At 39.7% G+C, this 20,940-nt stretch overlaps 2 protein-coding genes across 3 annotated transcripts; both read left to right on the top strand.

Annotated features, from left to right (window-relative positions):
- Positions 1 to 57: 57 nt before the first annotated feature.
- On the top strand, positions 58 to 3,603 carry LOC137951739 (chorismate mutase 1, chloroplastic-like). The gene is made up of 6 exons (XM_068798619.1): positions 58 to 676; positions 1,251 to 1,461; positions 1,561 to 1,647; positions 2,176 to 2,319; positions 2,428 to 2,520; positions 3,039 to 3,603. The coding sequence occupies exons 1-6, from the start codon at positions 492 to 494 to the stop codon at positions 3,273 to 3,275; spliced, it is 957 nt and encodes a 318-aa protein (XP_068654720.1). The 5' UTR covers positions 58 to 491; the 3' UTR covers positions 3,276 to 3,603.
- A 748-nt stretch (positions 3,604 to 4,351) lies between these two features.
- LOC137952189 (uncharacterized protein At2g29880-like) lies at positions 4,352 to 20,782 on the top strand. 2 transcript variants are annotated; one of them, XM_068799261.1, is made up of 5 exons: positions 4,352 to 4,431; positions 4,572 to 4,705; positions 19,025 to 19,231; positions 19,325 to 19,393; positions 19,484 to 20,782. In XM_068799261.1, exons 3-5 carry the CDS (start codon positions 19,025 to 19,027, stop codon positions 20,216 to 20,218), a joined length of 1,011 nt encoding a protein of 336 aa, XP_068655362.1. In that variant the 5' UTR covers positions 4,352 to 4,431; positions 4,572 to 4,705; the 3' UTR covers positions 20,219 to 20,782. The 2 variants fall into 2 exon arrangements, with proteins under 2 accessions (XP_068655362.1, XP_068655361.1); XM_068799260.1 differs by having other exon boundaries at positions 19,025 to 19,393; positions 19,484 to 20,781.
- The last annotated feature ends 158 nt before the right edge of the window (positions 20,783 to 20,940 follow it).

Raw genomic sequence — 20,940 nt, 5'->3', positions numbered from 1 at the left:
TAACTTTTACAGAATCACCCAACTCTCGACGAGGCAAATGCACGATGGCACCTTCCATTGTTGAGTTTTAACTCTTGTTAGATCGTTCTGAAAATTGGTTTTACTCCATAGTGGTTTTGGTCTTCGCAAATCCGGCGATAGTTTCAAAAGCCGCCAGGTGCAAGAGAGAGAAAGGGAGAGATGCGAATATTTTTCTCGGCTCGGTAACCACGACCCTCCACCTGCCACCGTCTCTCTCCTCGCTTGTCAACAAGGAAAAAGCATCCGACGTGTTTCGTATTGCACTCGTCCACCATCCTCAACTCTTTCCACATACCACCCCTTTTGTTTCTGTCTAAATCTGCTTTAGCAATCTGCTTTCGCTTCTGTTGGTTGGTTTCTCCGTTTAGTTCCACCCCTTTTGTTTCTGTCAAAATCTGCAGGCCGCAATCTGCTCTCGCTTCTGTTGGTTGGTTTCTCCGTTTAGTTCTGAAGCTTCTCTCTTTTTGTTAATGGACTTAAAGATGTTAAAAGCGTCTCCTTCCCCTGCTACGTCTGCTCCTCGTTTGTCAAAAACCTACTTCTCTTCCTTTCCTACACGGACAAGGCAAAGCCCTTCCGCGTCTAGATTTTCTTTAGTTGCTTCAGCGGGTAAAATCCTTCAGTCAGTTGGAAACTCTAAGATTTCGCCTGTCAGGTACTGTATTTTGTTTCATCCTTTTCTTCTCTGAATATGTTAGCTTTGGTACGAGAATTTTTAGATAATTAACCAATATTAGTTGCAAAAGTGAGATCCGACGTGGGTCTGTTCTTATAACAGCTTGTCCTGCAAGTTTATTAGATCCATCATCGCCTGATATAAGGTATCCTGAAGAACCAACTTTAGAAATTAGCTGATATGAATCAGGAATAGTAGTTTTACAGATCGAGAGTAGATAACATATGGAATTCTTGTCTTCCAACCAGGTATTACAAGTTATAATTTGAAAGCATTTGATGTATGTAGTGCATAGACTTAAGAGACATGCAATTTTCTATTGATCTTGATTCTTTGTTGAGTTCTTGTGTTCAGAAGAGAATTCCAGCTGCAGTAATATTAATTGATCAGAACTAGATTTGTATATTAATTGATTGGAACTAGTTATGTTTCAGAGCTTGGATGAGAATTTGAAAACAAAAAGTTGTGGTGAACATTTTGTATTATTCAATTCGAATATCTGCACAGATCTTGTTTTGGATTTCTAATATAAGTTTTTTTTTTCCTCAACCAGTCATAGAGTGGACGAAAGCAAAAGCTTTACCTTAGAGGGTATCCGGAACTCATTAATAAGGCAAGAAGATAGCATAATCTTCAGCCTTGTAGAGAGAGCACAATATTGTTATAATTCCAATACATATGATCGTAATTTATATTCTGTGGATGCATCCAACTGCTCTTTGGTGGAGTTTATGCTTAGGGAGACAGAAAAGCTTCATGCACAGGTAAATTTAAAACCACAAACAGAAAAGAAGAAGAATTCATATGGTGAAGCTATGTTTCTTATCTTGGAATTATCAGCTGTATTTTTTGTTGTGAGTCAGGTTGATAGATACAATAGCCCAGATGAGCATCCATTCTTTCCTGAAGATTTGCCTGAGCCGAGGCTCCCTCCTCTGCATTACCCACAGGTAGTAAAAATGTTGACTGGAAGATATATATCCTGTGATTCAGTGAATTCCTGTTGCATGTGGTGCTTCCTTTTAATTCCATCTGTTGGCTGTTGCATCAGTGGAAATTGTCTCAGATATTTAATGTCAGACTTGTTGAAAAATTTTAATTTGTGAATATGCTGGCTTCTGGGCTTTACCAAAATCATTACTCACCAGACATTTGCTTGGGCATATCTTGGTTTTTCATCTGTGCACTGGTCTTCTAAAATAAATCTTCTCGAGTTCTGTTTCTAGATTTTCTTTTTCAGTAGTAACTTTGTATTGATTCCATCATGCCCTTGGACTCACTAGTGCATTGGGTATATAGGTCTTTTGTTAGCCTAAGCACTACTTATTTTATTTCTTTCTTCTGCTTTTCGTTCTTGAGCTCCACTGTTTTTTTTTGTTTTTCTTTCTTCTGCTTTTTCTTCTTGTTAATTTGTTATTCCTTGTTAGTGCTAGCTTATTGACTCTACTGTGTTTGTGTTTCTTTTTCTCCCTAACTAGGTTTTGCATTCTATTGCTGACTCTATCAATTTGAACAAGAAAATATGGAATATGTACTTTACTGATCTGCTTCCTAGACTTGTTAAAGAAGGAGATGATGGAAATTGTGGATCGGCTGCTCTTTGTGACACAATTTGCCTACAGGTATAAATTCCTGTCTGAAACTTTGCAAGTTTTTTCAGTCAATCATCAAATGAACAGTAAAACTCTCTCTCTCTTTTCACATTGTAAATCCCTTTTTTCCCCTTTCAGGCTCTTTCGAAGAGAATCCACTACGGTAAATTTGTTGCAGAGGCGAAGTATCAAGCCTCTCCTGATGTCTATGAAGCAGCTATCAGAGCCCAGGTATGAATCTTTTCTCATGTCAGACCTTTACTGCCTTCCTTTCTGAAGTGTTTGGCTCTGGCTTTCTTGATTTTATCACATTAGAAATAACCCATTCCATCTGGAATACTGAAAAGCACCTCCCATTGGTAATTGGAATATCCTGACCCATAAATGGGTGCTGACTAAAATAATAAGTTAGATGGTCAGATATTGATTGAAAGTAAGCATCATATGAAAAAAGATCTTATTGCCTTGTGACCTGATAACAGATGGGATATTTGTAGAATAATTAAAATTTGGTTATCTAATCGGTTAAATAACTTAAACAACACATCTGCTAAACTTGACATGAGGAGGTAGGTTGACCTGCTTTTGCAGAATGGGGCTGGGTTTAACAAGTTGATCAAAGTAAGTTTGCCATGAACTTGTCTTTACCTTAATAACATATCTTAAGTGCTAAAAGTAAAGTTTGTTTTCCACTGAATTAACAGCTCTGCTCCTTGAGTTAACATTCTTCATGTTTTTGGATTGTTCAGGATAGTGACCAGTTGATGAATCTGCTAACATATGAGGCAGTTGAGGCTGCAATTAAACAAAGGGTAGAAACCAAAGCTAGAGTATATGGACAGGACCTAAATGTAAGTGAACAAGCCAATGAGGGTGATCCTGTTTTAAAAATCCAACCAAGCTTGGTGGCTAATCTGTATGGAGATTGGATCATGCCGTTGACAAAGGAGGTTCAGATTGCATATTTATTGAGAAGGTTGGACTGAAAGATTTCTGTTTGTGCTAGCCAGTTCCACACTTTGATGGTAAAATCATCAGTGCCTACAGAAGATAGAAAAGAGAAATGAAAATAAAACACCTGGGTGTTGGTTCTCAATTTATAATTGATCCTTGACTTGTTGCAGAGCTTCTGTTCTCTCTTTCATTAAACATTCTTAAGGCTTTTCTTAAGCCTAGCTGGGTTCAATAGGACCTTAGTCCTGTGTTTAGGATAAAGAGCTGTAAGAAGGACTCGCTGTCTCAGGCTTCCCATGTCTTGGATACAGGTTTATGTGTTGGCCATATCTAGCAAACCATTTATAATGAAGTTGTCTCATAATTGTTTGCTTACCACTAACATATAGTTTTATTATAAGCTAGTTAGATTTTTTATTTTAAATATATTTTATAATTTTTAATTAATTTAATAGTTATTATATAAAAAAATGATATTAAATGTTTATTATGATATTAATTTAACTTAATATGCACTTATATTGCATTATAATATAATACTAAATTAAAATTTCTATGAAATAATGATTTAGAAATTCATTAATTGTTTTAGTTATGGTATGTTAATTATAAAATCAAATAATAGTTTTATTATAGGTTACTTAACTAAATAACTAATTAATATCACAATTATAAAATTAAATATTTAATATTATTTAAATTAATTTTAGTTTTTAATATATATTTTTATAAATAAAATTTTTGTAGTAAAAATAAATAAAAATTAATGGAAAAAACTCAGGTGGGTAACCGAATTGCTATCATAGAGGAAATATTTACTTGTGCAATGTTGGATTTAGGATCCCATGACAAGGTCTTCGACCAAGGTGGCAAGAAAGGAGATGAAGAAGAAGAGGAGAGTAAAGGAAGATGAAGAAAAAATAAGCTAAACTTCAATAAATATTTGTGCTTGATAATTGGAATTTGGCTGACTATCAGCTTACATAGCTAGAGTTCTTGAGATTTTTTATTTGATTTCGACGATAGATTTGGTCTAACAAGCTGGAGTACTACTTCACACCTTGGAACAATCAAACCAAGTAAACTAATTGATCCTTCTCTCCTCATGCCAAGAGCACAGGAGAGAGCATAGGTTGAGAAGAAATTTGGCATCTCACTAAGAGGTCACTAAGAGGGGGAGGGAGTGTGGTAAGGGTTGTTGAAGAGAAGTTAATTCTAAAATCCATTTTTAAATCGATTAACCTTTGTAGCATATTATTTTATATGCAAAATCTTGTTAAAATCTTTGAACTTGACCTAAACCGCTGGATCTGCACTCGTGCTGTCAGATCCAAGGACCATTTAAATCGATCCCTCCCATTTTCACTCTCAAGAGTCCTTCCTTCCGGCTGTGAAAACCGGCAATGCGCTGTGACTGGAGCTCTGGAGCATCTTTGATTTCTCAAGAGTCCCTTCAGGAGAGGTACGTATCTTCTCGTTCGGTTTTTATTAAATTTCTTAGTCTTACTTTGTTACTTTTATTGTTTCGCCATCTTTTAAAATCGTTTTTTTTATAATGGTTTTAGATATTTCATGTATGGAAAGGAGTCCTGAATTTGGGTTTTGCAACTCTCTTACGTTTTCTTTCTTTATTTTTATTTTTTTGGAAAAAAAATATATTACTTACCGATGCTTGGCGGAAAGAAAGAAAGAAAGAAAAAACAGAGGCAGAACGGCGAAGTTATTCCTTTCGGTTTCTATGTCGTTCGCCGGCTCGATTCCTTGTATTACTGATTGGCTATTTGATCTCGAGGGATGACTTTTTTCTTGTTTTTTATCACGACAAGGAGGAGATTTTATTAAGAGAGAAAAGCAAAACTTACAAAATAAGTGAAATAATATATTGCATCAAAAGCCAGAGAAACAGAAAAATACAACAAAATGCAAAGGAACAGTTATCTAGGGATTGAGTGTTTATCACAACAAAGGAATTCTGGGAAACAGAGCCCTAACGAGAGAACCGATAATATGGTTTGCAGATCTGGGAGTATGTTTCTGATCTATACAAATATGCAGTGCAATGTCCTTGATCTTGTAATCTGACAAAAAAAAAAAAAAAAAAGCAGGACAGGAAGATTTACTTGAAGCCCATGCAATTACTGTCGATGAATCCCCTTCCTCAAGGGGAGAATCTGAGTGGTGGTTAATGTAGACATTTAGACTCAAGGGATGACTTTTTTATGTCAATTCTGTTACTCTGCTGGGGAGTAAAGAGGTTGTGTGATTGTTGGGAGCTCAAACTTCATTCCTTTATCTATGATACAATTTAAAGTATATAACAGTAATGAAGTTAGGGACATGTCATGGCTTTAAGGGCTGCTTAACGTGGATGCCGTATAAAGAGATGATGGATGGATGTGATATTGATTTTTTAATGACTTTGATCTGGAATTTTATGTCATTAGCTGAGATCGTGTTGGTTGTTCTTGAGAGTTTGTTCTCTTGTTAAAGCCCTTCTTATGGGGCTTTTTTTAATGATTTAATGGAGATATGTTGAAAAATTGGAATGAGAAAGGAGAATGGGTGTGTGGAGTTGGGGTGAGGCAAATGGTAGCCGGTTGAGAGGGATAGAGAGACACAAATAAAACCTAAATATGAGCTTAACTTGTTGGAATTCCAAATCTAGATTCCTCTTCTCTTACGCGGTCTTTCATTAGGCTGCAAAAAGTTACAAGGGCGGGGACTACGTAACAAGACAACCTTCTTCATAATCAAACTCACGTCCATGTCCGACTACTCTAGTTCAATTCATTCCCTGTTTGTTTCTCTAGCAAAAATACCCTTGTGCCCCTCTTACTCTCTGAGTACTAAGTAAACAATGTCTTATCAAGAATTAAATATCATCCCCACATGATACTTGTTTCCTACATTTTTGCCTTTGAATGTTGAGAAATTTTTTTAAGTAACAGAAACAACAACTACAAATGGCTAAAGGGGGTGACATTCACAACATGTTGGAGAGAAGTTCCCATCCCCGATTGGCTAATCTGAAATCATGATGCCATGAGGTGGACAAATTAGAGGAGAGGGCCATAATCTGATCGAAGAAGGAATTGAATCTCCAAGGGGGGTTGCCCTTAGTTTTGCATCAGCCGATTATTAAGGCGAAATTCCCTCCGACCATCAGAGGGCCTGGGGGAAAGTGTTCCTGATAATCTTCCAACCCATCAAGACAAACCTGATCTCCACTTTGTTAGGGTCAATGATAACCTCCGCTTCTCACCCTAACTTGGAAACTAGAATGTCTACTCTCGAAAACCCCACTTCCAAGCACTATACTTCTCCCCTTGTTCTAGCAACATACCAAAGACGACGACATCGCCAGGAGAGTGTTACCCTTCATGGTGAAGCCAGTCCGGCTAGGACTCACCCTCCTCCTCCCCCCCTCCAAGTCACAAAACCTCCTCCCCCCTTCAAGTGATCGGTCATCCCGGCTCATGGAGGAACTCCAAGTTGAATGCCATAGGTATGATGATGAAACATGGCCACAAATGATGAATATGGCGCGGTTCATGGGAGTAGTTTATAAGGGGCAGCTGCTTGGGGACAGCTCCGCTACGGGAGTACAAAAAAGAGGTAACCAATGATCTTGTTATCATGGAATGTCAGAGGGATTGGTATTGTCCGGAAGCACATTTGGATTTCAAGCTTCTTCTCCTAGTGTAAGCCTTCAATTGTGATTCTCCAAGAGACGAACTGTCAGGAGATGACTGACTCCATTGCCAGGGAGTTGTGGGCATGTCCTTCAGTAAAGTGGGTGGCTGTCAATGCCATTGGTCACTCCGGTGGTATACTTGTAGCCTGGGATTCTACCATTTTGGATGCTATCAATATTACTGAGGGCGTTTTCTCTCTAGGAATCTAATTCTGAGATAACTCCTCCGGCAGTATATGGTGTTTAGGTGGAGTCTATGGCCCGACTAGATATCGGGAGAGAAGATCTTTCTGGGATGAGCTTGTGGAGCTCTATCGGTTGTGGAATCTCCCTTGAATATTTGTAGGAGATTTTAACGCCATCCGGCTGTGCAATGAGAAGAAACCCCCGTCAAATCATATATCTGCCTCAATGTGGGGTTTTTCGGATTTCATTGTTGGGTGTAATCTTGATGAGATTTCACTCTCCGAGAAAAGTAATACTTGGTCTAACAGCCAGCGACAACCTATCCTCTCAAATTGGACCGGTTTTTGGCTTGCCCAGACTGGCTACAACTTTTTGGTAACGTCTCTGGAAGGGTGCTTAATAAGATGGGTTTTGATCATGGGTCTACCATACTCTCCACCTCCTTCGAGAAATGGGGGCCTTCTCTGTTCCGGTTTGAAAACTCATGGCTCTCTGATGAAAATTTTGAATCTCTTATTGATGGTCGGTGGGGTGAAGGTCCATGCTATGGCAGAAGAGAGTGGGTTTTTCCTTTAAAATTGCGATTTTTAAAAGGAAAACTTAAGGAATGGGCCACTAGTCGTTGTGCCTCTTTGGCTTCCATGAAGGCTACTCTCCTCTCTCAGATTGCTGACATGGACTAGGTGGAGGAACAAAGGTATTTATCCCCTACTGAGTTCTCATTCCGAATTTCTCTGAACTCTGATTTTAATAAAATTTTGTATCAAGAGAGAATTACATGGAAGCAAAGAGCCAGATTTAAGTGGCTAAAGGAAGGCAATGCGAATACAAAGTTCTTCCATGCCGTCGCATCGACAAGAAAGAGGTCCAACTGATTTACCTCACTATGTATTAATAATGAAGTAACGTTGTGTTAGACCTCGATAACTAATGTGTTGATTCAGTTTTTTACAGATATATATTCAGAGGAATGTTCAAATAGGCCAAAAGTTCAACACATCAGCTTCTCCTTTCTCTCCCCAACGGCCGCTTCCCTATTGGAGCTCCCTTTCTCTGCTGCTGAAATCGAGCATACCATATTAGGAATGGAAAGTGATAGGGCCGTTGGCCTAGATGGCTTCAATGGAGATTTTCTAAAAAATTTTTGGCCACGGTTCAAAGAGGATATTTCCGCTATGCTGCATGGTTTCTTTAGGAATGCTATCACCTTTCACAGCATTGGGACATCTTTCATCACACTGATACCGAAGAAGGTCAATGTTGAAAAGGCAGAGGATTTCCGACCTATCAGCCTGGTCACTAGTGCATACAAAATCATTGCAAGAATTATTGCACATCGGCTAAAAGCCCTCCTCCCGACCGTCATCCACCGCTGGCAAGGCGCTTTTCTCAAGGGGAGAGAAATTCTTGACTCTACAATGGCTGCACATGAGCTCATTGATCATTTCGGTGATAACAAAGAGCCAAGAATTGCCCTCAAGCTTGATCTGGAAAAGGTTTTCGATCAAGTTAATTGGACTCTTCTAGATGAGCTTATGGAAAAAATGGGATTCAACGCAAAATGGAGATTCTGGATCGAGAGTTGTGTGGGTTCGGCTTCCTACTCTCTCATTCTTAATGGCTCTGTTTGCGGTTATTTCAAAGAGACAAGGGGGATCAGACAGGGAGACCCGCACTCTCCCCTTCTTTTCAACATTATCGGGGAGTTCCTCTCCTCTATGTTTTACTTGGCGGTGAACCTTGGGTGGCTCCCCCCAATCAGCCCCCAACAGGCTTTTAATATCCCCATTCTTCAATAAGTGGCTGATACTATCATTTTTTGGGATCGAAAATATGAATGGTGCTAAAAGGATCAAAGCTGTCTTGGGTCTATTTGAACTTGCATCGGGGCAGAAGGTTAATTGGGGAAAAACTTCCCTTATGGGTTTCAATGTCAGCCCTGTGTTACTAGAAGAGCTGGCGAACATCTTTGGATGTAAAACCTCTAGCATCCCATCAACCTACCTTGGTCTTCCCCTCTTCAATGGCCGCATAAACCAAAGTCTATGGAATTTTGTGGTGGAAAAATTTGGAGACTTGTCAGGCAACATGGAAGGGCAAATTTCTTAGCGAAGCTGGCAGACTCACTCTCTTGAAGTCTTGTATTGTAGGCATCCCAAATTATGCTTTGTCCTTTATGCCCTGCCCTGTTTCGATTTGTAATACCATGGATAGGCTAAAAAGAAGATTTCTATGGAGAGGATCGAGTGATACTTTTAAGTATCATTTGGTCAAATGGAAGGATGTCTGCATGCCAAAAAAATGGGAGGTTTAGGGATTCGGAAATCGAAGGATATGAACCAAGCCATGCTATTGAAATGGCTTTGGAAGGAAATGGTATTTGGTAAGCTTTGCTGTCCTTCTCCTTGGTGGACTTCAGGAGGTAATTGGAGAAGTTTATCTCCAATTTGGAGATCATTATATCTACTTATCCCCAAGCTTTCTTCAGTCGTCAAATTCTATGTTGGTAACGGTAGATCTTTAAAGTTTTGGGAGGATTGGTGGACAGGTCAAGAGCCTTTACAGTCAGCATTCAGGAACCTCCTCCTATCTTTGCGATGGGAAATATCGATTGCAGATGCTTTGGAAGGAAATGATTTGAACTTTCACCCTAGAAGGGGTCTCTCTGATACTGAGGCTCTGGAGGCAAGTAGGATGATGGAATCTTTGCAATCCTGCAGACTGAGGCCTTTAGTTGCTGACAAGATGATATGGTGGCCTGATAAAAGCGGATTTTTCTCAGTGTCCTCTACGTACAATTTTATCAATGGTTGGCATTCAAACCAAAGGGATCATGAGATTTTCTTCTCATGGTGTCTCTACGCCCCGCCAAAGATAAATTTTTTCGTATGGAGGGCCTTCCAAGGAAAGATACTCACGACAGATGTGCTCAGAAGAAGAGGACACCCAACTATTGACCCTCTCAGTCCTCTCTGCAACTCTGAGGTCGAATCAGTCAATCACGTCTTGCTTCAATGTTTTTTCTCGTGGAAGGTATGGACTTCCATCCTCAGTAAGACGGGGTTGCAATTCTGTATGTCAGTGGATCTGATTTCTTTCAGCAAGATGCTCATTGGTACTCCCTTTCCTGGGTTTGGAAAGCTTATGATATCCAATTGCACCGGTTTCATTCCGTGGGGGACTTTGGAATGAGCATAACCAGATGTGTTTTGATGCTAGAAGTAATTTCGAGGTAAGGGTTGCTGATTGTGTGTCAGGTCAGATCTCTGTATGGCTCCTTACAAAGAAGCCTTTCTCCTCCTTTGCTGGTTCATCTATCCGTGATAACTGGAGCATCATTGCAAAGATGCTGTGTGGAACCAAGACCCCGGTCATGCAAGAATGGACCCCCCCAGAGCGTGGTTTCCTAAAGTTAAATTTTGATGGTTTTTCTCTTGGTAATCTTGGAATGACTGGTTTTGGGGGTGTTATCTCAGATTCCTCAGGCAATCAGTGTCTATCTTATGCTGGTCCGTTAGGCATTTCTGAGTCAACAACGGCTGAACTCCAAGGTTTTCTCAATGGGCTCTGCGTTTTTCGAGACAATTATAGTGGTCCAATTCGCATTGAGGGGGACTCCAAGGTGGTTATTGGTTGGTGTGAAAATGCGTCCTCCCCCCATAGCGGCATTGGGATTCTCTTCGGGAAATTTTTGAAATTGTTTCTCAATTTTCTTGTGTTTGGTGATCTGCTAACTCGGTGGCAGATGTGCTTGCCAAATCAGGAGCAACCTTTCAATCTCTTGTTGATAGGTATTTGCTCCCGGTTTCTTTGTATTTCTTTTTGTTAATATGTACATTCTTTTTCAAAAAAAAAAAAGGGTCAATGATCACAAGCGATCCACAGTAAGTGGTTAGAATCAGGCCAGGGGAGTCATGAAACATGCCCCCATTGCCAATGGGCCGCGGTTTGCCCTGTGGACTTCCATTGAAGTTCAGCTTGATGGTATCCTGGGTGCCAAACAGTGATTCTAGGGGGTCTGGAAGGGGGAAGCCCAGCATAGGGTATCCAATCTCTTTTGAACACGACACCCCCAGTTTCAGCAATGTTCTTGACACTTGTTTCCTAACACTGAGCATGACTCTATATCTTTAGACTTGATTACAAGTAGAGTGTTGTTGTTTGAGCTCTTAATCCTGTTTCTAACGCTATGAGCATTACAATTTATTTACCATGGACTTTTATTTCTTCTGCATTACATTTTTACCGAGCATCTATGGTCTTACAGAGCAGAATGATCCTTCTTAATTTATGGTTATTTTAGGTGTTTTAGGAGCCTTTTTATGGGGACGTGTTTTAAAGTGCTGTTGCATTGGTGGTCTTTCTAGTAGGTGTGCATATTTGTAGGCTTAGGATTATTCTAGAACTTCCCTGATGTGGCTGGACCATGTTTCTTCTCGGCACTAAATGTTTGGGTGTTAGAGCCCTTAGAGTTGATTGCAACTTTCGTTTTAGTTATATATTTTTTTGGAATATTATTTTGTAGATCAATATATGTGCCCAAGATTGTAAATTTCCCTGATTTTTCCTTAGTGGTATAATATACCAGAGGGACACCTAAAATCACAGCTGGTACCTTAAACTTCTTTTCCAGTTTGGGTTTAAGAAGTTGCCCTTGGAAGAGAGGAGAAAAGAAGGTTGTGTTCCTGAAGTGGTAGTTATAACAATCCCAAAACCCTCTCCAAAGATTTGAAAATTGACTAAGAAACATCTAGTTTCCTGAGTAATCGTCCAAGAATCTATCAATTGATATCAAAGTTGTTTGTCCTTAGGAAAAATGGGTGGATATATTTTTGGGGTTTGCTGTGATGTTTCGAGTTGCTAGTGGTACTAGCATCTTGGAGAAGCCTAAGAAAATTTATTCTCGGTTGATTAAAAGTTGATTGTGGGCGGTTTACGAAAAAGAAATGGAAGAATGGGGCTTGAGGAAGCAAGAATTAAATGGGGCCAATAAAAATTGCAAATCAATGTTGGCTCTAATTCTTTTTTGAGAAAATGTTGTCTCTAATTCTGTTAGAAACTTTAAGGGTAAAATAGTTTTTATAATTTTAATTAGGAACTATGGGTTACTTTAATGTAACTAAAAGGTTAATTAAGTAGTTAGGAGAGGAAGTAAGGGCTCACTTGGATGATTTTTGTAAGATTTCTGTTAGAATGAAGTAGGAGTTAGAGTTAGAGTTAAATTAGGACTTAGAGTAGGATTCCTGTCAGATCCTTATGAATGTAAGACTTCTAATATATAATTGAGAAATTACAAGGGGAGGGACAAGCCTACGTGCTAAACCTGTTTTTTTTCTCTTTTGAGCTTTTCTGTCACTGTTTTTTTCTCTCAAATTAGGACAGGTTCCTGACAAATTTCCTATTAAGGCAATAGTCGTTCTTAATTGAATCTGCCCACCTTGTTCAAAATTAAATCGACCTTCCTTTTTTAGCCGAGTCAACCCACCTCTGTAGAGACCACTCACTTCAAAATAGAGCTGACCATGCTTCAAATTGTGTTGATCCCTAGTCAATGAACAAACTTATAAATTTGGTGGGAGAAAGTATTTAGGGGAAGGAGATTCGAAAATGGGAAAATGGAATATAGCATCAGCATGAAGTGCGAATGAAAAGAGAATGTGGTAATTAGAAAGCCTGGTGGCATGCAGCCAAGAGGAGACATAATCCTGGAAGGAGGCAATTATGGCATCAATAGGAGACCGGAAACCTATAGTTGCAACCCAAGCTCGTGGGATGTGATTTCTTGATGATGATCAACAAGCTGGGCATAGAGAATGGATCCGTTTCTTAGATGTTGTGCTACAACATTTGATAAAAAGGTGCTGGTGGCTTTGTTTGATTTGGAGGACAAGGCAATATTTTGTTCTCACTGGTACTTCCAACCCAGCCAAGCCTATCGTGACCAATGTTCTTAAACAAACAAGTTGCTCTGCCTATCTATGACAAATAGGTTTAGTTCAAACCTATAAAACTGAATGTAGAAAGTTGCAAATCAAGTCCAAGGATGGTCAGAGAAGGCATTGGTAGTGGGACTAAGGGATGGTAGAGATTGGAGTGGTTCACATGTAAGAAGAAAAGTTTGCCTTATTAAGAAAGAAAAACAGAATTTGCAGGGTAATTCCTCAAAGTCGCAAATATGTCTATCTTGGGGGTTCCTAGACAAACTATGGCAGTGAATTTGGCTTAAGAGATGACAGTTCTTTTCATGACTCTTATATGAGAGCAAAAGGATTGTTCTAAATTTTGATGAGAACTTTGTGTTGGATCACAATATAAGATAAGTCAAGTGAACTTATAGAGGAATAAGAAGACACTACTGGAAGAAGAGAAAGAAGGACTAGCTCACATGTCATTGGCACTGAATTAAGAATTAGCCTTCCAATAAAAAAAAACAATTTGATTCTCACTAATGACATGGAATCTGATTGCTATGTTCGTTGCAATCTGTTTATATGGGTAAATTTAGCTAATTGGTTGGAATTCATTTGGGAGTACTGCACCTTCTCTTAGTGGCATTAGTGCTACGAATGAGGTGCCTGTACTCTTGGCAGGGATTCCATTCTGTTAAGAATCAACATACATGCTCATAATGTTCTCTTTCAGCATATTTTTAGTGTTCTTGTAAAACTCATTTGTGACACCATCAAGTCATGGTTCTATATCGCATGGCTCTGTTTTGAGGACTGCTACTTTTTCTAAGGTGAAAGAGATTCCGGCAACAATGTTTGGTGGGATGTGTTTTACTTGTAATTATTTTCTTTTGGCCACTTTAGCATGTCATCACTCTACGGGTCACAGAGATATACAATAAAGGCATGGATGATTTCCTCTTTGCTGGAAGTAAGGGCTCCATTGACTTGGATTAGTGATATCTTATTGTTTCTTCTATGGGCCGAGGCTATTAAGTGAAACAATTGTTTCCATTTCCTTCTCTCAACCATTAAAATTTAGCTCTTTGCAGCCGATAATCTCTTTTGTGAGGTTGCATGTTCAAAATTTTTCTTAAGGATGTCCTTTGTTAAGTTTTCTGTTATGGTGAGAGGCTTGTATCTTCTAATTGAGTTAGTGCTTGAATTCTGCTCGGGAGGTTGCCACATTTTAGAACAACTTTCCTGTATTTCTCCTTGTGCCATTCTTTTATCCCCCTTGAGATATTTGAGCATCGTTGCACATTTAATGCTGGCATGCCTTCAACTTGTATTTCATTCTTCTATTACTTTAGTGAGGGCAATGACTCCTCAAATTGCCACATAATTTCTTACCTGAAAGGAGGTGGACCCCAGGATTTTGCATTGGTTGTAAAAGGATTGAGCTGTGTTTGATATGGTGCAAGGAGGATATGTACTTCTCCATCAGGAAACTGATCTAACCAGCTTGGCCTGCTGGGACTCAATTCAATGCCAATAGGGACAGAGTTCTAAGCTCATTGGACCATTTAAAATTTGATCCAGCAAAGGAATATCAATTAAGCTGTGGTCATTTATGAAATTCGAAAAGTTTCTCATTGAAGATATTATGATACCTTGTCTGACCTTTCACTGCTGATGTGGACTCTGTTGAAGTCACCTCCTCTGTGCCACGACATGGACCATCTTGCCAGAGTGGTACCGAGTTTAGCCCAGAAATCTTGCTGAAAGTTACTTTGAGTAGGTCCATAAGTAGTGACTGCTCCCCACTTGGCCCCATTTTATCTCAAGTGGAAAAGAGCTGCAATTTGATACATTTTCACTTCCTCTTATTTCCTCTACACAATCATCCTAGATAACTGAAATTCCTACCTGTTGGTCCCATAGCATCAAGTGCAATCCAACTGGGGTTGGCCTTGTACCAAAAATCAATACAATTGCATTTGACATGAATGAGAATTTAGTTTCTTGGATGCACACCAGTTTTATGTGATTGGCTTCCAGTAGTTCACTGACTACTGATCTTTTACATTGGGATGCTAGTCCTTGCACCTCTTGGACATGTTTTTCATTGGCAATCAGTGATGATGTTTTCTTGACTTAACTTGCATTTGCTAGTAATTTGCTGGGTTTGACTGTGTAATGTCTTCAGGCAATCGAAGAACCTATGCAAATTCCTTCCATTTATTTGTACAAGAAGCATTAGTGTTCATATCAGTTGGCGATATTCCTGTGTCATTCTCTCACTTGGAGACTTCAGCCCGTGAAATTTTTGGTTTTAGGCTGTCTGGACTTACTCAACATCAGGCATTTCTGTGGGGATATTGATGAGCTTTGAGTTGTGGGCAGCCTTTGTATTACTGTCCAGCATTATTGTCTGATGAGCTTGTATGCTCTTCATTGAGCATATGCAAATACAATAGCTGTTTTTTTGCTGAAATTTTTGTCTTTGGGTTTTTGGCATTTCTATGTCCTTGGTTCCTTGTTTCTTGGTGGAGTCACGGCACTGCTATTGTGGTGATGGATTCTTAGGGAATGATGAAAGAACTTGTGGGGCCATGCTCTTTGCCTGTGGGGAGAGGCTATTCATGTTTGGCAGATGCTATTTTCCGGACTTAGTACTGCAAGTTTTTGGAAGGTCTTTATTAAAGCCTGGGAAAGAGCACTGGTAGACTGCCTTTTATGCCATTATTTGGGCCCTTTGGGAGGAAAGAAATGTTAGATCCTTTGAAAATAAGGCCAGTACAGTGGGAGGTGTTACTGAGCTCATGATTTTCAATTCTGGGTTAGTAAGTTGCCTTCTTTGCAGCAATTTTCTCTGCTGTTTTGAGTTCACACTGGCTGAAGTTGTTGCTTTTGTCGGCTCTAGAAGTAGTTGTGTTATACCATGGAAGCCCCCTCCGGAAGGTTGGTTAAAGTTGAACTTTGACGACAGTTCAAAAGGAGATCAGGCCCCCAAAGGAGGGGGGAATTTTCCTTGACTATCTAGGACAGATCATGAGAGTATATTCTGCTCCTTTCAGGGAGTGTCACGATATGGAAGCAGACTCTGGGTTTTTCTCTTTGGGCTGAATGTCTATAAGCAACATTTTGATCTACCTCTTGTTGTTGAGGGTGATTCGGTTGTGGTTAGATGGCTCTCATAAGGCACCAAGCCTATGAGATTTTGGCATTTTCAGATGAAATTAAGAATTTTTGTCATTGTTTATCTTTACGATGGGAGCTTTCTGTGAGGGGAGTGCAAATAGTTTGGCTGATAATTTGGCAAGGCTGGGTGTTTCTCTTTCACATCCAATGAAAAGTCATTCTGACCCTCTGGACACCAACTGAAGTTGCTGGTTCTTGGATAATGGGTTGCACCATTCTGGTTATGTATTTTTACTTTTTATGATTTTTCGATGTTGAGCTACAATTTCAGCTGTGTTGGAGTCTGTTGTACTCCTTTGTTATTTCTACACTCTTATCTTTCTTCTTGCAATGACTTTCTCGTTATTCTCAAAAATATCTGATGGTTGCAATGTGGAGTTTGAAGTGTGGTCTGTGAAAGGGGTCAGGCTTTGATTGATAGGAGATAATTGGTGTTGATTTTTGGGCTGGCTTTGAAGTCTACTCTCTTGATTGGACTTGGGTTGAGAGTTTGGCTGGTTTGTGTTAGATACTTTCTTTTGGTTTCAGTATGACATCTGAGTCTTTTTTACTCTTTAACTGGGTGGATCTAACTAGGTTGTTATCAAGTTTCACTAAGAGTTGTGAATGCAGGCTTAAAACCTCCTCTAATTCGGCCTATTCCTCCTTGTCCTAGGGTAAATCATTATGAAATACCTTTAAGGGGTGCTGTGGTAATTTCAAAAGTTCTATCTTCACTATGGTCATGGAACAGTCAATTCATCAATCATGGGAAAAAGTTACTTTCTGGAATTATTTGAGAATTTTCAGGAATTCTTGGGAGTTTCCAATTTGTGGTAAGTTTGGAACTTTTCTTGAATTTTCCAAATTTTGTGAAGTTTCTAGGGTTTTCTTGGGCTTATTTGGATTTGGGAAATTTGAGACCTTTTGTTTGAATTTAGATTTACTCTTTCCTGATAAATCAGTATCGGAGAATGCTGATTTCCTAAAGGATGCAAGAAGAAAACTATACACCCAAAATGTGTGTGTGTGTGTGGGGGGGTGGGGGGGTGTTCAGTTTTTCTGCGTACTTTACATGTCCACTTCAACACCTTAAATAGTGATTGCAACTCTTTAACCCTAATCTATGACTATTCATATTGGACTACACCACTCTTGACTATCTATCTCATATCCCTTAATCCTCATACACCCAAATTCTCCATTCTATCCTTACATATGAAATAAATAAATGGCCCTTAGGCCGACTACTACTGACATTGGGTTGCTAACATTCCTCCCCTCCTTGGAGAACCTTATCCTCAAGGTTCAGCTATGATAGCTGTATGCATCATCCTCCATCATGCCCGATAGCATGATCAATGTCAGCAATATGTAGTAGCTTCTTTGGCTACAATGCCTTGTTGCTGTTGGAAGACCATTGTCATTGTCAGAGGGTTGGTTGGAAAACTTGGAGACAGACATAGTATGGGGGGTAGATAAATGGGAAGCTACTATTGGTTACTGGTGAGGGGTCAAAAGAAAGTGGTGTTGTGAAAGTTATGGGAATTGACAGGTTAAAAGGTGAAGGGGTAGGTTGGAGCTAAGCTTGGTGGTGAAGGGCTTGACATGGGAGCTAACAGAAGGGCTAGTAAGGTTATGCTTGGCTGGTGTGAAAGCGGGTATCGGGGTTAATGTGAGGGTTTGCATGGGTTTGGTTTTGGCTGGCATTGGGTAAGGGTTGGTGAGGAAGAAGCTGGGGTGGTATGAGGACTACTGAAGGGGCTAGCTTGGGTTGTGTGAGTACTAGAGTGGAGGCAGTTATTGGGTCTGGCATGAGGGTTTCTAAAGGGGGATGTGTAGGGTCTTGCCAACATGGTAGGACTTACAATGGTTGCCAGATACAAATTCCTCATCAGAATCGAAGTGATTACCTTGAGATTGTTGCACTTCCATTTGAGCAATGAATGCCCACTTGAACAGTTACTTGTTGGCGTCTCTCCTAACCTTCAAAGTCACAAGCTTCTGGGACAATTCAGAGAGGGTGGCCAGCATCCGTTCATCCATTCATCACTATCTTGCCTGTCAGCTTCAATGCTCTTTAATTGTGCTTGCGATCTGGCCAGTTCTTAATCTAGTTGCTAAATTTACCTGATTACCTGTTTACCACTTATTAAACGAAATGAATATGTGCAAGGTTTATTCCATACCCTATTACCTGATTCAAGGTGAGGGTAATTTAGTAATTCTGCTTTATGGTATAAATAGGAGAAAAAATGCCTGATCTCTCACAACCCCTATAAGTTTCTATATTGCTTTCATGATGTCTAGGCTATTGAATGTCCTCCTGAATTTTACATTTTTAAGAGTGACATTGTTTCAAGCTTTTTGTATGATTATGTGAAATTTTTATAGATTTTAAAAGAATTTTGGTATTATTCTATTTTCTTACCCAATTACCCATTTTACCATTCAATAATTGGGTAAATAAATGAAATACGGAATAAGGTTTAAATAATTGGGTAAAACAGTATGCGGAATATGTTGTATATAGATGGAAATAAACTATTCCCTTCTGTTTATCTACGTTTTACACCCCTAATCACAACTCACACAATTTTTCTTTAAGAGAAAAGAGATATATTCCAGGGTAAGTAAACTTTTAGACTATTTAATTAACTGATCATCTGATTCCACTTGTTGCATGAATTTTCTTTTGAGTGAAAAGAGAATTGAATTTCTGAGTAACCTTGTGTATGATATATGGCAGTGATCAAGTGGAACCGTGCAACATGACCATTGCCCTTTTAAATTCATCACAGTTGCTAATGCGTCCATTTGTTGATTGCAGATGACTGATAGGGGTAGAGGAAAATCTGTAGGGGATGCTGATGCAAGCATGAAAAGGGTAAGAGGTCCCTACGAGACATGGTCATACTATGAGGATGATGTCATACTCCAGCTTTTAGCTGAAGAGGCACGGAAGGGAAGCAGGCTTGGTAGTGGAGAGTGGGGAAAGGAGACATGGTCACGTGTTCTGAAAGCATTTACAGATAAGGCAGGTAAAGTAAGAACCAGAGATAATGTCCTTAATCGACTACGAACATGGAAGAAGCAATACCAGAGAATTATTGCATTACTCTGTCAGCAGGGGTTCAGCTGGGATTCTGTGGCTAAGAAATTGGTGGTGGAGGAAAATGCTTGGAAGGAATATGTCGCGGTATTACAGAGTTTTTTTTTTTGTCTCCTTTTATTATATTTGGGTGGGTAATTAAATGTTTAACAATATTTTATTAATTGGTTACTGTAGAAACACAAGGACGCAGACACGTTCAAGTACCAAGTATGCCAGAACTATGAGCTTCTCCAAGTTGTAGTTGGGGAGTGCTTGGCTACAGGAAGTTGTACCCTAACAGCTGGAAATCAGGAAGAAGCAAAATCAGAAAATTTGGCTAGTGGCAACCTGTTGCTCCTTCCAAATGAGGCAGTTGAGGATCCAATCGGCTTTGAGAGCATTGTGGAAACTTCAGGACATGAAATGGGGGCAGAAGGAAGTGGGATGGAGGGGATGAGCAAAGGGAGGAAACGCCGTGGTTTTGAGATGGGGACTGAAGGAAGTTGGATGGATGGAATTGGCAATGAGAGCAAACGCCAAGACCAGGAGATTGGGGCAGAAGCAAGTGGCATGGAGGGGACGAGCACAGGAAGCAAGCATCGTTATGAAACTCCAACCTCCTCCAGGCGGAAGCATAGGGCACGCGATACCGAAGACAGGGATCGGGCAATTATCTCCTTAATTACAGAGCTCTCCACTGCTATCAACAACCTGGCAGGTAATCGGGCAGAGGCCTCATGTTGGTACGAGGCCTTGATGGAGGTGCCTGCTTTGGATAAGATCCTAAGATATCGTGCCCCTGAACTGCTTGACACTGATGAAAAGAAGATAGCATTCTGCAAGACACCTCCTGAAGAAAGGAAAGACTATCTGGAGTTTCTGTGGGAGCAAAAATGCCAACAAACGCCTTTCCTGCGCAATAATTCATAGGAGAAGAGTAATTGTTAGGCAGTTTGTAAGCTGGTGGACATCAGCTCGTTCTTATCTGAGATGGTAGTAACCTCTAGCCATGTTCGGAAGTCGGTTCTCTTATTTCGCTTGCATTGTGCATTCCGTAAGTTAATTTGTAAGCCTGAATTATGATGACTCAAGCAGTGTTTACACAGGATTTTAGGATAGGTTGAAGGATCAGATTCACCACCTTTCAAGTATCCTTTCGATCTACTTTTCCTGTCTCTCTCCTGCTGGAAGGAGGTTAAAAGCAGGTGGTGTCCAGGTTGTATCAGAAAAATATTCCTATCACTCCCATCTCTTTCCAGATAACGAGTTTCCGCAGGCGGGTCCGCCCCCATGTTTGCATGCATGAGATGCTGGGCTGGCATCTCGTCTAATAGTGGTTGTCATTGTCCCCTTTTGTCTTCTTTTCCACTCATGAACCAATTGAGATTGAAGTTTCAACTGAAATTTCATAAATGGCCTCACCTAACTCCATTATTAAAACTGAGTCTCCAAATCTGTCTTTGAAAGCTTCCTTCTACCTTTCTATGAGCCTTCCACCACATTATTCAATAAAAAAATATTTTTTGAAAATATTAAATAATATAATTCTAAAAAGAAAATGGTAAAATGACAAAAATACCCTTAAACAAAACAAAATCTCTCGATTTGCTCTGTAGACTGTTTCACTCTGTTCTGTTGTTCCTTTGTTTTGG

This window comes from Aristolochia californica, unplaced genomic scaffold, assembly GCF_029961685.1.
Source record: "Aristolochia californica isolate CCGP_79_NKW_82.1479 unplaced genomic scaffold, dmAriCali1.0.hap1 SCAF_15, whole genome shotgun sequence".
NCBI classification, from domain to species: domain Eukaryota; kingdom Viridiplantae; phylum Streptophyta; class Magnoliopsida; order Piperales; family Aristolochiaceae; genus Aristolochia; species Aristolochia californica.
Note: the sequence above shows the minus strand (reverse complement) of the source record. Positions and strands in the feature narration are given on the sequence as shown.

Excerpts from the sequence above, each read along its gene's own strand:
- LOC137951739 (XM_068798619.1), top strand. The coding sequence starts at position 492 with ATGGACTTAAAGATGTTAAAAGCGTCTCCTTCCCCTGCTACGTCTGCT. Across the intron at positions 677-1,250 it reads TCTAAGATTTCGCCTGTCAG|TCATAGAGTGGACGAAAGCA; the intron begins GTACTGTATTTT and ends TTCCTCAACCAG. Across the intron at positions 2,320-2,427 it reads GTGACACAATTTGCCTACAG|GCTCTTTCGAAGAGAATCCA; the intron begins GTATAAATTCCT and ends TTCCCCTTTCAG.
- LOC137952189 (XM_068799260.1), top strand. The coding sequence starts at position 19,025 with ATGACTGATAGGGGTAGAGGAAAATCTGTAGGGGATGCTGATGCAAGC. Across the intron at positions 19,394-19,483 it reads CTTGGAAGGAATATGTCGCG|AAACACAAGGACGCAGACAC; the intron begins GTATTACAGAGT and ends TGGTTACTGTAG.